The sequence below is a fragment of the Rousettus aegyptiacus genome, unplaced genomic scaffold, assembly GCF_014176215.1.
Source record: "Rousettus aegyptiacus isolate mRouAeg1 unplaced genomic scaffold, mRouAeg1.p scaffold_m13_p_12, whole genome shotgun sequence".
Lineage (NCBI taxonomy): Eukaryota > Metazoa > Chordata > Mammalia > Chiroptera > Pteropodidae > Rousettus > Rousettus aegyptiacus.
This window is the reverse complement of record NW_023416287.1, coordinates 89,483,544-89,500,132: the sequence shown is the minus strand read 5'-3', so window position 1 is coordinate 89,500,132 and position 16,589 is coordinate 89,483,544. Positions and strand designations below refer to the sequence as shown.

Sequence of the window (16,589 nt, the reverse complement as noted above, 5' to 3'; positions counted from 1 at the left end):
AAAAAAGTCAGATCTGGAAAATCAGTGGACTCAACGGAGGGTCCTTTCCACATCTTCTCCTCTCCGCTACACTTGCTGGTGCTCAGAGCTTAGAACTCTTGAGTCGGGGCTTAAATCGTGTTACTAATCCATGGTCCTGTATTTTCTTGACACAAAGTTCTAAGGTTATTTCAGAGACAAAAAAGGTGCAGTCACTGGTAGGAGAGGGGGACCGATCAACTCCACGAAGTCACAAAACCACAGGTCACGAAAACCAACACAGTGCGATGGAAGAACGCCTGTTTCTTGTGCGTAGAGCGCTATTTTAAAAAGTTTGTCACGTTTAAAAATAAGAACGAGAGAGAAAATGTCTTAATTCTCACACATTTACAGGGATGCAGGTACCTTAGGCTTCTGAGGCTGGCAGGTGGTACACATGACAGGAAAAGCGACAAATCTGAGGACCTCTTCGTGACATCGCCTTTGAGATTCGGCACTGAGGCACTTGGAGGGCTGAGCTTTAGAACAGAGACTACACATGGTTCCAATCGACACTGGGGCCAAATCTACGCGAAATAAGAGCTTGGTAATTCTCACAGGTTCTTAAGAAAAATACACCATGTCGTAGCTGAGGGTGCCATTTCAGGGGGCACTCTGAGCGATATGCCAGCCTCTATTGGGGTGACATGGACTATATTGTCATCCAAATGCATGCAGTGGTTAGGACAGGATCCTAGAAATCAGTGTTAAAGAACTGAGCCTTCAGACTGAGAGTGTGGTATCCTATCTCCCTTAAAATCACCGTCTTTCTATATAAAATGAAGATGGCATCTGACCTGCCCACTGAAGACTGGGCTATTTTAAAGGGGTACTATATGTAAAAGCATGTTTTAAACTGTAGAATACTATAAAAATGCAAGTGGTTAGGATGATTCTTAATGGAAAATTCCTCTTGCTGGAAAAATTACCCCAAGATTCTAGTTCACATGCTATTTGAAATTTTACAATCAAAAGCAACTGAAACAAACAAAATACCACAACATAAGAAATGCACCTAAAGATAATGTTTCAGAGCGTTTTATTTTTTAAATTTAGGTAGCCTTTAACCCAAAATTTATTCCCTCTAAAAAAACCTAATGCACTTTAGAGTTTTTTTGCTGCTGCATGGTGTGTTCTTAAGAAAGCTAAATTATAGTGCTTTCTCAAAGAATTTTCAGAAAACGATTTTAGGTGAGGTGTAAAAATACACTTTGCAACAATGAATAACATCTTTTGGATAAAGATACAGTTCCAGTGACACACTTTGTCTTGCAATTCAACTGCTATATCGAAAGCTAATTAAGAAAGGGGATAGTGCCCAGGGCCTCCAGGAGGGCGGAGCCAATACTCCTGCACCCGTCAATCAACACCAAGGTAGCACAGTTCTGAATGTGAACTTATTTAACAATCTAGCAAAGATTTACTGACTTCCCTCTTTTGTGCCAGGCTGGACTAGTGGGGCACAAGGTCTTCCTCGTCATTGTGTCCCCCGTACACGGTACATACTACACCTGCAACTATTAATATCGATTTTTTCCTCTGCTCCTTTTTACTGCTTTTTCCTTGCAACATTTCATATTAATACATCCTTACTTAATATATATTATATATTTGTATAGGCTTGATATTTTTAACTGAAAAAAAAATGTACCAAATATGTCACAGATTGCAACTGAATAGCAAAACTATTATTTCCTTCACCATTGATTTCTGAATCCTAAATGAACCACAGATGTCCAAATGCTTCAGGCATCATTACGCTATTTTTTCAAAGTAATTTTATTGTTTCCCCTTTTCACTTTCCATTCAGGTACTGAAATTAACCTGTCAGCAGAGAGCGGAATAATTGAAACTTCTTAGACGTTTTATTTGGGATTTTATTTCCTTTGTTTACTGGGCAGTTTTATTATCACCGAAAAAGGAGCTGAGACTAAGTATTGCCCTAAGTATCAAAACAGCTAATGACACTTTGGATGGGAATGTAGCCAAATGATCTTTCATGGAGACACAAAATGTAATTCCACTGAAATGCTGCTCAACTTTATCTCCTTCTAAGTAATGGTGCTTTCTAAAATTTAGATAAGGTGCCTCATTTAGAGCTCAAAGTCAAAGGCAGAAACATTTTTATACTGCTGTTTGTTTCTGGAGCCAATGGAGTGTTCAAGCCACTTGGCCCCTAGCAATTAAGGTGTCCTGTGGGCAACAGTAGCTTATGCAAACTTCGTTTCACAGAGAACACAAAATCGTAGCCGCAAAATGACCAACATTTACATTTTTCACAATTGAAAGGGAGAAGACCACATGAAACAAAAAAGCTTCTGCACAGCGAAAGATCCTATCAACAAAACGAAAAGGCAGCCTATAAAACAGAAGGAAATATTTGCAAATCGTGTATCTCATAAGGGCTTAGCATCCAAAATATATAAAGAACTCATACAACTCAATAGCAAAAAAAAAAAAAAAAAAAAAGGCCAAACAAGATTAGTAAAAGAGGGCAAAGGACTTAGAGAGTTTTGCAGAGAAAATATACAGATGGTCAACGGGTACGCGAAACGGTGCTCAACACCGCGGACCCGCAGGGACACGTAAATCAAATCCACAGTGAGATACACCTCACACCTGTCTGAATGGCTGTCACCGCGAAATCAACACACACGTCTTGTGAGGGTGTGGACAAAAGGAAACCCTCACGCAGCCGCAATGGAAAACAGGACGGCGGTTCCGCAAAAAATTAAAAATAGAACCTCCTTAGGGTCCGGCTACCCCGCTTCTGGGTGTATATCCAAAGGAAGGGAAATCAGGATCTTGCCTCCCCCCACCCCCCACCAGGCTCACGGTGGCACTGACTCACTCTCACGACGGGCGTTCTTTGCTCCCAGAGCCCAGCTCAGGAGGGCTGCACGCACGTGCATTCCTCCTGAAAGGGCTGGCCCAGGAAGCCCGCTGCACCTGTCAGCGAGCTCGGTCTTTCGGGGTCGTAAGCATCGTAGACCAAGCGAGGTTGTAGACCCTGTAAAATACATTTACTTAATGTCAACCAAGCACAGTGAGCTTGGTATTCTTACCCCCATTTTTACAAATAAGGAAAGTAAGGCTCAGCGGTGTTTTAAATTTCCCTTAGGACCCACAATGGAAACTGGTGGGTACTGATTCCATCCGGGCCCCCCGAAGCTGAAGATGGTGCTCTTCCAATTTTTCTAAGTTGCTCCCATGAGAACTTATTAAAATGATAAGAAGAGCACTTATTATTTTTGGAAAATAGGGCTACATTTTAACACCCCTCTTACATTTTTCAATTAATATATATTTTTTTGAGATAAGTGTAGTTTCACGTGCAGTTGTAAGAAATAACAGTGACTTCACGCACCCTTCGCTCAGGTTCCCCTGTGGGCATATCTCATAAAGCTACAATCCGGTATGACAAGCAGGGTTCGACAGGAACACAGAGCATCTCCATCACCGCGACGACCGGCCGCATCATCCTCAGAGCATCTCCATCACCGCGAGGACCGGCCGCATCATCCTCTTGTCGCCCTCCCCCCCCCCCCACACGCAGACTCGGCTCCCTCTTCCCCGGCCATAGCCTCCGACTGCTACTGATCTGTGTCCTTCGCTTCTGTAAGTCTGTATCTCAAGACACTGTAGGAAGGAAATCGCAGTGTATAACCTTTTGGGATCGTTTTATGACTCATTCAACATAATTCTCTAGAAATTCATCACTGCGCGTATCATTAATTTAGTCCTTTTTTGCTGGGCAGTATGACAGGGTATGCATGCACTATAGTTTAACCATTCACCCGACGGCAGAGATCTCGTTTGCTTTGTTTGGGGATATTTAAAATAACGCTGCTATAAACATTTTTTTTGTGTAGGTTTGTGTGTGAACAGAAGTTTTCATTCCCCTGGGATAAATGTCCAGGAGTGCAGTTGACGGTCATGTGGCAGTGGCATAATTAGTTGAAGAAACTGCCGAATTGTTTTCGAGAGTGTCTGAGCCATGTCGCATTCCCGGGAGCCATGCACCGAGTGGCCCAGGGTTTCTGCCTTCTCGCCAGCATTTGGTGTTACCACTGTTTTGTTTTGTTTTGTTTTTATTTTAGGCTTATCAATAGATATGCATTGATATCTCACGGTTTAAATTTGCATCTCCCTGATAATAGCAAACATCTTTGCCTGTGCTTGTCGTCTGCATATGAACTTGTGTGATGTGTCATTTCATGTCTTGTGCCAATTCTCTAACTGAATTGTCGCTTTTAACTTTACTCTAGAGCTATGAGGTTTTTTTGTACTAGTTCTTTGTCAGAGATGTAGTTTGTAAATCCTCTCTCCGTCTGTAGCTTTTTTTCCTTTTTTCTGTCTTCTAACAGGCTCTTCCACAGAGCAAATGTTTCTAATTTTGATGAGGTTACTTTATCCATTTTTTTCCTTTCATGGATCATGCTTTCGATGTGAACTTTTTCCCTAGTCCTAGTTCCCAAAGATTTTCTTATACATTTTCTCAGAAACTTTATAGTTTTACTTGTTACATTTAAACCCATGGCCTATTTTGGATTTCGAGGTGTGAGGCTTATGTTGAGGTTCCTTATTTTAAGCCTAGGGGTGGCCAACTGTCCCAGCAACATTCTTTGAAAAGGTATCTTTCCTTCGCTTAATTGTTTATGCACCGTTGCCAAAAATTCATCGGGCATATATGCGCAGATCGCTCTTTTAAACCAAACTTCTTCTTAATGGCACGATCTGAATGCTGCCATCGAAGCTTCTACCCTTCTCCGTGAACGGAACAATTCACTAATGAAACACTAGATGTCCAAGCAAGAGCGACTACAATCGAAAACGAACCCTCGTGTCTACATATTGTTCAAAACAACCGTTAATATGCGCCAGTCTAAAAGTTATTTTAGCATGCAACTTCTCAATGGAATGTGTCCACTTTCAGTAATGTCATTTTTATCCATCGGATGTATTTTCTGCTATTAGTTGTAAGAGAAGCTGATGCTGGCTGATTCAGACAGAAAGAGGTTTATATTAAATTTTTCAATAGTTCGCATTAGCGATAGAGGCTTGGAGAACCAGGTTTAAGGCAAAGCGACCGCAAGCGATCCCCGAAATCTCTAGAGCGGCTTGCGGAGGCCCGGGGACAGCAGGTGCGCCGCCACTAACCTCGCCCGGGAGAAACGACTGCTCTGCCATCCTCGAGGAGACCCCTCCGCCGGGCCGCCTCTTTCGTTGTCATTCGTCATTTGGTTGTCACTGGTTGTCAGTCTGGTCGCGTCATTGGTACCTGTGGGCTGCTACCTCGACGGTCCACACCCACCCAGGCACGTGTTATGCAGGTGCGCTATTTCTCCTGCGCGGAACTCGTAACGAGGCGTGAAATCCTTCCTGATTTCTCAGCGCGCCGGTCGCTTCCTCTCTGAACAGCTCACGCTACCGAAGTGCTCAGTAGGTACGCGCCAGATATTGGCTGGGTTCTTTCTCCTCTCGCCCATCCATCTATGCCCTGTCTCAAGTCGGAAACGATGAGCCAAAGGAAGAACGGAAGAAACGTCTCAGATGCCGGGAATGAGGTGGCGCACTGAGGTCACTGCCTCGCGTGGCCATGAACCCAGGCCTGTGCAGAAAACTGACTTTGAGCTGTGGCCATGTGTTCTTTATGAGTCTGAAGCGTTGAGCCTCCGAGGAAAACCACTAGAGATTGGTTCAGAACTTACTGAGCCTTAAATCAAGCACAGTTCAGACAGTCATGGCATCCTAATAACTATTTTTATTTTTTACTGCCTACAGCACCTGCTCTTCTTAGATGGTCTCCCATCCAAGTACTAACCAGGCCCAACCCTGCTTAGCTTCTGAGATCAGACGCCATCCGGCTCGTTCAGGCCGGCGTGGCCGTAGACCATCTTAATTACTTAGATTGGAATACACAAACTGGAGGAGGGAAGGCTTTTGGGAGGAGCTCTACTGCTGGTAGAAATATCAGGGGGACATCGAGAGCGCGGATGAAAAGAACGATTGTCTCCTGAGGAAAGTTTAAGTCACGTCTAGCGGATTGCTTTCGAAGTGACTTCCTGTCCCTCGGAGAAATTTTTATTTCATCCTTTTTGTGTTCACATTGTAAGGTATTTGGACTGTCAGCAAATTAAGGGTCCCCTGGCTGATTTATTGGATAACGAAGGCTATATATTTCAGAAATGCCAGCTCGGAAGTCTTAGTGCTTTACAGCTGTTTTCGGGAGTTTCCAGTCGTCTAATATGGCCTACACTTTCTTTATTTGCCTCCAAATCCTCATTGTATGGTAATGGCCATCAGCTCTGGCACCACAGTTAAGGACCCTTGGGGACCTTTAAAAGCATATCCACACTCAGATCCGAGCCAGTGCAAATCAAAGAGGAAAAGCCCAAGCGTTGTAGGTAATTCCAATTCCAATACAGACTCATAGTCGAAACCGTTTCTTAAAAACGGTGGGCTAAGTAGTGCAGATAATTATGCAAAGTATCAAAGCAACAGGGTGCATGTTAAGTAGCCTACAGAGTTTTAAACAGTCATTTCGAACGTATAGAAGAACACATTTCATACTTCTCCTTGAATTTGGTAGCTGGCAGTGAAACTTAGCACTAGACTTCCTTTTGTTTAGAAGACTTACACAGCTAATAAGGATTCCAAGTGTAATGAAGTCTATAAAAATGACACATAAAATGACATGGCTACTTGCCAAAGCACATGTCCTGGGCCCTCAGCACTCAGGGAGACGTATTCCTATTTCCTGGTAAAAGGATAAGATAAAATTTTCAAAGCAAGTTCAAATGTATAAAAAGTATGCTTTCATTCTTTTTCTTGATTAGTATGTGAAAATGTTTTACTAGACTTATGTAAATAAGAGGTAAATATAGAATTTTCTCTAACTGGCTGCTGTTAACCTTTAAAAGTTAATTTTTGAAAGATATGCTCGATTTCAATTTTAGACTAATGTTAAATTTTTTTCCGAAAAAAGAATAATGTGAACATGTAGCAATTTATACTCTAATAACATACCTTGTCTGCTATTAAGACATTTTGTGAACACTTTCTTCTCCTAGCGGGGTGGGGGCGGTTCTATTTATAGTTAAGAAGGATAATTCATTGTGTATGAATACTAACTTTCATTAGGAAATATATACACATATGTAATATATAGAACATGTATTACATATGTATGTGGGTATACGTCTATCTATACACGCACGTATACACACATACATATATATTTTAAAGGATTAGTGAATGGTCAAAGTAAAGCAATTTCATATTTACAAAGAGAAAATCATGAGGAGAAAAGTGACTGCGCATGTTTATCCATGTAACACATCTTACGTAAAAATTTACACATGTGAGTGAGTGGTATAGAATCAATTTTAAAAAATAGTGAACTAAAAAGAAAAGGAACATAATTTTAAGTATATCTATTTCAATTGCTGTCTCTTAAAAATAGCAAGTAACACGATAAACAAATAAAATGATCATTTTTTTCCATAAAGATAATGCTAAAATAGATAGATTAACATATTTTTAAAATGTTTTAAATTCTACCTAGACACTAAGAGCTGAATTTTGAGGCCTGTTCTCCTTTCATAAAAGGAGAAATTATTTGGTTTTTAGATGATACAATGAAAATAAAGTCACGTTCATTCAAAATGGCCTGGAGAAACATCTGTTTAGTCCTTCTTATCATGGCATAAATTCTTTCACTAAAAAGCAATTTTTCCAGTTTTATTGAGATGAAATCGATGCATAACATTGCATAAATTTAAGATGTACAATCTAAAGATTTGATATATGTATACATTGCAAAATGATTATCACTACCTCGCATAGTTACAATTGTTTTTCTTGCGACAGAAAGTTTTCTATGATGAGAACTCTTAGCAAACTTTCAAATATGTGGTACGGTATTGTTAACTAAAGTTACCATGCTGTGTGTCAAGTCCTCAGCAATTATTTACCTTATACCTGGAAGTTTGTACCTTTCGACCACCTTCACCCATTTCCAGCACCTCCCCACCTGCCAACAGGGCTTTTATCTGTAATATAACTTAAAGTCTAGTCAACTGAATGATGCTACCTTTACATTACATTACCAATGAAAGAAAACACATTTACTTTGCATCATCGACACGGCTCTGATACTACCTGTCTACATATATCGCAAGGTGGAAACTGCTGCATAGGAGATATACCACTGAACTTGAAGTTGTAAAACGTACACTTGAGAACACACATGCACACACGCTAACCCAATCTGTGTCTGGCTGATTCATTGCACTCCTTTTGGAGTTTAGTGCATTTGTATAAAATGGGAGTGAAGTTAAATATACTTTCAAAAGTATGCTGAGAGAATTATGTAAGATGAAACATGTAAAAATTCTTTATGAGTCGTAAAATGTGTAATGCACCAAAATACAACATGATTATGCTACTATTATGAAGTCTCAAATGAAGTTTCGAAGTTCTTGTCCTCTCAGTCAAAATATTAGCCAAGGTTTTTACAATGAATTCAGTACGGTATCAGATAAAATATTTCTGCACATGTTCAGAGAACACAACTACCATTAATTCCAAACAACATGCAAACAATAGTGTTCTTTATTCAATGAATTTATATTCTCTGCTAAAAATTTCTTATTCTATCCCATTTGACTGACAGGTACAATAATTTCGTTGAGGAATAGTGCTACAACAGAAAAATGCATTACTTGGAGGATAAATCCTGCTCTGTGTTTTGAAACTAACGGAAATTTAAACACAAAGTTAATGAAAATGTTCTACCCAGAATTCTTGAATGCTCTGGACAAAGTTACCAGAACTTGAAGAAAAAATAAAACACTGTGAGTAAAGTGAGGCAAGAGCAAGAAAACAGAGGGCAAAGAAATGCAGTATAGTTTCTTTTTAATTATTTTTTCTCATTTGATTGAAATTACTTTTTCTTTAAAACTAGCACTTCAAAATTGACAAAATCTAGAGATGATCCGTAGATGGTAAAAATACAGGTAATTTTTGTTTGTATTCTCGATTTTTATCTTCTACGATTTCTAAAAGAAAGCGGATGTAAACAGAAACAGACAAAAGAAGTGATACTTTACAGTCCTATTCAATAGCATTCATATGGCTTATTATGATCCAAACAGAACACTGCATCACCACAAAAATACTTCAAAAAGATGACGCCTATTTGAAATAATGAAGGTTTCAAATTAAACTATTTCCTTCACGTTAGACTGATCCAAAATATCAACCATTATTAAGCACTTCTGAAAGACATCTAAGGAAATTGAGAATGTAAATCTTACAGAGATATATGACTAATGTATGATTGCCCTACTTACAATTTATTTCAGTCATTTGAAAGATTTCCCTAAGTACTGAGTATAATCCTTCTCTGAGAGATTGCTGTCTCTTAAGGTTCACCTTGCCGGCAGTCATGTGTAAATCTATCAAGATGAAAACTGAGATGTGAACTCTTATATCTCACCCCTGATTTAACGGCTTCCCTCAGGTATCACAGAGACATAATCATTTAATATAGAAATCCGGCAAATGTCTGGGTTTGATTTTTACAGTTAGGTTTACTTTTATTTTCTTTGTTTCTGGCTTTCAATTCTGAAGAGTCGAAGAATGTCAAGCATGCCCACATGCACACATAGGTTTTGTATTTTTAAAAGAAAACAAAATCCCACTTATGTAGGTAACGGAGTTTCTAAGAATACCTCAAATGGCATGCATACATATAGTCGTAAATAACTTAATATATAGGGATCGAATAGAAATTTTACAAAGCTTTTGTCTAATCTAAAACTCTAAGAACTAGTGATTTTTGTAGATAGGTAGGTAAGTAGTAGATAGATGACAGATAGATAGATAGATAGATAGATAGATAGATAGATAGATAATAGCTAGCTAGCTAGCTAGATGATAGATAGATGCAGAAATAGAGAAATAAGTGGCATGTGTACATACTGTTAAAAATAGACACGTTCACATAAATTAAAATAAAAATAGTTAAAATAATTAGTATTTTCATACAGCCTAAATCCATATTTAAGAAAAAGTGATAAATTATAAATAACTATAGATATAATAGACCCATTTCCAAAGCATTGCCTGTGATACACAATATTCTAGAATGAGTAAAGTTTTAAACACACCAATATGACTTCCATATCTTAAATCCATAGACAGAGAATTCATATCTGACGATCCTGAAAGTTCTTTTGAACTTTTGAATGGTCAAAATTATTAAATTATTTTCACATTTTATCTTAGATATATTTATTGCATCTAATTCTTGGCAAAGTGGTATCGCATATCATACAAGATGGGACCTAAAACTTACATAATGTTATTAACCAATGTTACTGCCAATAAATTCAATTAAAAAGATATAATCTCTCTTCACAAACTAGTTTCTAGAGATTTGTGAGACCAGAGACATTTTAAAATGCCCTAACCAACCAAAAATATATGCAAATGCACACACGAAAATTCCCATTTATATTAATGAGTGAGCTTCTATAAAGGGATAAATTTTCATAAACATTTCTGATGAAAAATTGCTTTCTTCTATCATCAGAGGAAAGTTGTTCTGTAGAAAGACAGGAAAACTCAGAGAATTTCAGGGAAAAGATCAATCATCATCAAGCCAGGAACAGAAGAGTGTACACGCCGCTTGAGTTTTTAACAAAAGAGGGAGAGAGGGCAAGATGTAGATGAATCCGCCGTCAGTTTTTAAAACAAATGGGGACTACGCAGAAGAGAAAATGCCGTGTGCGTGTTTGGCTAGTAAAGATGGCGCCTGTCACTTCACATGTGGCCCTCTGCGTTTTCCTGCTTCCCGCACTCCCAGGTTGGGTCCAAGCAGCTATGACCAACCTAACATGCTGTGAGTAGGAGTGGAGTGGGGTGTTTACTGTTGATGACCCTAACTCAATGCAACATGACTGTGGAACACACACACACACCAGCGTATGCCGCCTGGTAAACAGCAGATGCTCCATGATCACGTGACTGCCTGCGGACCGTGTCAGATGCCTCCCTATCCTGAGACTCGCCTTCGATACCCACACAAACCAATCCCAATCCCTCGCCTGACTTTGAGAAATAGAAAAATAATGGTGCAAAATATCATTTGTCTGTGGACCATGTGCCTGTGAACATTCGGATTGGTTGTATTTGAACAGAATTCTTGAAAAACGATCATGTGAGGGCAAAGTCTAGAATTAATCAAATTGAGGCAGTCTGGGATTTGTGCAATGATGTCGCTCATGGCAATGACAGTGACGTCATTCCATAATGTCACATTTACTTTTGCTCCATTTATAGAGGCAATAACCCTGTATTAAGTCATTAATGGTTCCAGTACTTGAGTTCCTAGTTTATCCGCAAACCAAAAACAGGTTGGATATTTTATAATATTTGCCTTGCTTACTAACTCTAACCCGTCCGTGGTCAGAAAAAAATAGATAAGGCTAAGAGAGAAACAATATTGACCAACATGCTTTTGCTTTGTTTTATTTTTATTAGTGTTTTTAAGTATGTTTTTCTTTAAAAATAATAATAATAATAATGGCCGCCACAGTATCTTGTGAATTATAATACCAACCATGCAACAAACGATAAGATGGTTAGAGGAACTAAACTATGGTACGGGCTTTTAAAATCCTGCAAAAGGGAAACAACATATTCATAGAAACAGTGATACGATAAAAAATACAGAATTTTTTAAAAAATGACTGAGTCATGTCATTATACTTTTAATGATTTAATACCTTTAAACATTTAATGATTTAATAAACATGTTTAAAGAGTAAAATTCAGGAAAAATGACTATGTTTTCTCAAATTATTTTCCTACACAGAAGGAAAGGTGATTTAGTTAAGACAAATTTCAAAGATAACGATCCAAAAAAAAAAAAAAAAAGGGAATTTCGACACTCACCGCGCTGCCCAAATAGATGACTAAGGAACTATCTTCAACAGGTAGCACCGGGCTTCTTAAGAAGGCAGGTGGCAGAGCCCTTTCAATCATTTCTACCTTAAAAGCACCTCTAGCAGGTTGGCCCAACATTCTTCCGCCCTAATCCAGCATAATACTGAGCATTACTTGAGAGCGGGTAAGGGTACATTGGAACATTTCATCTCAAAACAAGTTTTCATGACATAATAATCTTAGATATGGCAGGCCTCACACTCAGGCCTTTTTCCTCCATGAGGAGATCACAAAATTGGGCATTTGAAAGCATGAGTTCTGTCCATAATAAATCAAATATTTGTGCATACGTTAGAGCTATGTTTATTTCGAAAGTTAGTTTTGAACGTAAACCATAAAAGAATCATTATTTATCTCTTGAGTTAAAATATTTGATGCGGAAAAGTCTACTGTTCTGCATTCATGAAATTAGTAATATGTATTATTAACCATGAAAATGGAATATGTTTATGTAATTCCTATGCCTACGATTTTGGGGTGCGACGGTACATTTTCATGTTTAAGGCACGTGATATATTTGCTTAGAGTTTTATCTCATGGGACCCACTTCCTTAGCTTCGCAGAACCATATGTGTGAATTTGTCACTTGAATTCACCTTTTCGAACACTAGAATACTCTCAATAGAAACATCTCTAAAGTTTTTTTTTTAATAAACAATATTCTCCAAAAGAGTCAATGCTAATTTAGTTTAACATTTTTGCTTTAAGATTAAAACAAAAGTGTTTCAGTACCGAACTCCACGAAGTTCACATTTCCCAGGTAGAAACGGAAGGCAGAAGCAACTAATCTGGTACAGACGTGCTTTTATTGTTTTCCGTGAGGGCTGTCCTTCACACAGCCACGGCTCTACCCTGGGAGTATGGAGAAAGCCAGCTTGGAAAATGTCAACACTATACATTTGCACACACCCTGAAGGGGACGGTGTTCTCAAACATTTCAAAGGTCCTTCCGCCCAAGAAGCATTCCCTGGCCATCCCTCGGATTCTGTCTTTAATCAGGTTGCATATTCACTTTTCGTTGCAAGCAGTCCTGGAAAGCTCGCGTGGGGGGAGGCTCCAAGTGAGCACGGAGGCTTCTCGGTGTCATATTCCTTAGTCTCGTTTGCATGGTGACTGGCTAAGCAGATACACATCTCCCTGGGGGGCCTTAAATCATCCATGAGGTGTCAGACACAATTGAGATTCCAAGAAGACAGAAGATCCAGCACGTGAACGATGAACAAGCGCGGCGTGGGAGAGAAAGGGGCTGCAAGGCCGGTTCCTGAACGGGTCCTGCCCTCCGGCTCCAGCTCGGCGCCTCCTTTCCTGGCTTACGGCTGTGCGGGTGACAGATTCGAGCACCGCGTCCTGGCTGCGAGAAGCCATCGGCCTCCTGGACAACCGCCGCTTCCCGCTGGGTCCTTCCCGAGGCGCATTCTTCTACCAAAGCGTAGCTCCTGAGACCCGCGGGGGGCCTGCGTCCCCCGCCCCCGGCGCCAGGCTGGGGGAGGCGGCTTTGCAGTCACCCAGTTTTGCAGTCCCCGCTTCTATGCATCTGCCGAAATTCGAGAACGGACCCTCGTGTCCTTGGGGTACCGTCTGCATCTTGAACGTGAAACCCGGCAAGGCAAGCCCGCCCCCTCCCTGCCTCCAACACCTGCGGCCACCAACTCCCCGGAAAGCGACTTCTGGGCGCGCGCTGAGACTTTCTCTTTTAGGGACTCTGCCCCACCTTAGTGCAATTTTCTAACGACACGTTTAGCCCTTTGTTTCCTTTCCTTTTTCTTCCTTCATTTTTTTTTTTTCCCGCGACAAAGCTAAGGAGCTTCCCCCTTCTCGTCCCCTCGCCTGGTTGTGGCATGCCTCCATTCTGAGGGGAACGCAGGGAACGTTCTCGTCCGGGGCGCTTTGCCCCAGGATTCCGGGGCTCCCCGAACTGGAACTCTGAGAACAGTGAGGAAGAGGGACACCCCAGGAACCCAAAACCCGGGCACTGTTCACCCCCAGATGGAGTTTCCCTTCCAGCCCCGGACCCGCCCGCCCAAGCCGGGCTCGGTGCCCACGTCCCCCGGCGCGCCGCCCCCGCCCCCCACCTCGTGCCCGCCGCCCCAACTGTCCCCTGCCCTGCACGTCCCTCAAGTCCGGGCAGCTACGGCCAGGTGCCGGTCCTCGTCTCCCGCCCCCTCCTGGCCACACCCCAGGTCCTCCACGGCCATCGACGCGTCCTTCTTACCTCGTCCGGTTACTAGAGAAGTTTTGGACCCCTGAGGTCTACACTGTTTCTGTCCCGAGTCAGACAACGCATCTTTCAAGAAAAGAAAAAAACTAAAGAAAAAAAAAAACTATAAAAGGTTCTCCATAAACTTTGCTGTCGCGAACGCTCCCGTGCCAGCGGCCGAGAGCACACACCTGCCTGCACACGGGCGCAGGTACACACCTGTCCGGGCGCACACGGCCGGCAGCCCGCCAGCGGGCCGGGGTTGGGGGCGCATTAAAGTCGCTGGCCAGCGCCCCCGGGGACGCGCGGCGCCGGCTGGGCATCGAGAGAGAATTTCGAAATGGGCTTGGGAAGAGGGACTAGAAGATGGTGACTCTAAACACACACACACACACACACACACACACACGCACGCGGGAGCACCCGTCACCTCCCGCCACGGAGCCGCGCGGCCCGCAAGGCGCTCACTTTTGGGGACCAGACCATCGTGGGTCGCGCTGGATCTGCACCGCCCTGCCGGGCACATTCGTCTCGGACCTGACAGTCCCTGTCGTCTGCACGACTTCTCAGTGTGGGCGCGAACCAGCCCCGCGCCCCGGAGGATGCGGACCGAGGCGCGCGGGCGCCCGCGGCCCCGCGCGCGGAGCCCCCCGACGCAGGTGCGGGCCCCCCGCCCGGCCGAGCAACAAGCGGGCTGCGTGCGGGAGGCCCGGTCCTCCGCGCCCCGTCCCCGCGCGGGTCACCTCTCCCCGCCCCCAGCGCGGCCGGCCGCGCCACGCGGGCGCGGGGGCAGGCGGCGGGCGAGCCACTCACCCCCAGCTTCCTGCTGCGGATCTTCACGTAGCCCTGCTTGACTATGTCGTTGAAGTTGGAGGCCATGGCCGGCGCGCCCGGCTTCCGCGGGGCGCGAGCCGCCGTGCGCCGCCGGGCCGCGCAGCTCTCGCATCCAGCCGCCGCCGCCGCCGCCGCCCGGGCGCCCCGAGCTCGCCGCGGCGGGCACGCGGGGCGGGTGGCAGGGCGGCCGCGGGCGGGGGACGCGGCCCGGCGCCGGGAGCGCAGCGGGCCCTGGGCGCGCAGGTCTTCACCCCCGCGCCGCCGCCAGCCGCCAGCCGCGGGCGCCCCCTCCGCGCCGCCGCCCCCCGCAGCTCCCGCGGGCGGCGCGCGGCGGGCCGGAGCGCAGCATCGCGGCTCCCCGGCGCGGGGGGGCCGGGGCGGGGGCGGCGCGGGGGGGCGGGCCGACGCGCGGCGGGGCTCGGGGACGCTCGCCGCCCGGCGGGGACCGGCCCCCGCCCGCGCCCGCGCCCGCGCCCGCGCCCCGGGCCCGACGCGCACCCCGGGCCGGGGCGCGGGGCGCCTGCGGGGCAGCCGGCAGCCGGGGCAAGACAAGGGTGTGTTTCGGTGGCCGTGTTTACGGGGCGCTTTTATTCCCAAGCACACGCCGGCGTTCCAGGTCTTTGCCCCGTTGGGAAGTGTGAGTCGCCGCCGAGCGTCCCCGGCGCACACAAAGAGGCCGATCGTGCGCATGTGTCTGAGCCCGGCGCCGAGGGAGATGGAGCAGCCAGGCCCGCGGCCCGGGCCCGCGGCCGCCCCTGGAAGCAGCGAGCAGCCGAGGGAACCGGCTCGGGCCCGCGGCGTGCTTAGCTGTGGCTAAAAGTGGCTCGTGGCTCTTCGTCTTCTAGGAGAAATGGAGGCCAAAGCTGGTACCGGTGGATGCACATCATTCCTTGAAACGTTCAAGGAGTAGAAACAAAACAATGAAGAACTTTCTCTCCTTAATGTGGGAACGCGTGACGCTTAAAAAAAAAAAAAAAAAAAGCTATCTTCGATTTGTAAAGAAATTTTAACTTCAAAAGTATATCATTTTTATAAGATTCAAGGCAAAAATAGGGAATACTGAATTTTGGCTGGACGCAATGTATAGATTTTTGCTATGGGGATACAAGACTATAAGAATATTTCGTTCCTTTGTAGCTAAGGTTGCTTCTAATTAAGAAAAAAGTACAAAGATCAAAAATTTTATGAGCGACTCCTTTATTTGGAGAGTCTATATTTAATAAAAGTTCAGAAGACCGTGTTTATTTCTGCCTTATTCTAGGGAGAAGTGTTTTTCCATGTTTTCAGTTGAAATTTCTGAGCCCTGCTGGGAACATAATATTAAGAGAAAAAAGGAAACTAGTTGAGGAAAGAAGAAATATGAAAGTTTGAAGGACACGGCGGTGCCCCCCTCACCCAACCACACAGACGCCCCAGGTGTGATTTTTGTCCCAACATTAATAAGAGTCTCCATCTAGAGGCCATGAGGCCCAATGGAAAGTAACTTTACCTCATCAGAATACTATTCCTGCTCATTCATGTAGGT

At 44.0% G+C, this 16,589-nt stretch overlaps 1 protein-coding gene and 1 pseudogene across 2 annotated transcripts in view; both read right to left on the bottom strand.

Moving 5' to 3' along the window:
• The window catches only part of DOK6 (docking protein 6), a 250,620-nt gene extending 235,357 nt beyond the window's left edge, over positions 1-15,263 (bottom strand). Inside the window, exon 1 of one of the 2 annotated variants that reach the window (XM_016120985.2) lies at positions 15,044-15,263. In XM_016120985.2, coding sequence (XP_015976471.2) covers positions 15,044-15,109 — 66 coding nt within the window. In that variant the 5' untranslated portion in view covers positions 15,110-15,263. The remainder of the gene's footprint in view (positions 1-15,043) is intronic. The other variant, XM_036230124.1, reaches the window with a different exon arrangement.
• On the bottom strand, positions 5,794-5,912 carry LOC118610493 (annotated as a pseudogene).
• Positions 15,264-16,589: the final 1,326 nt, after the last annotated feature.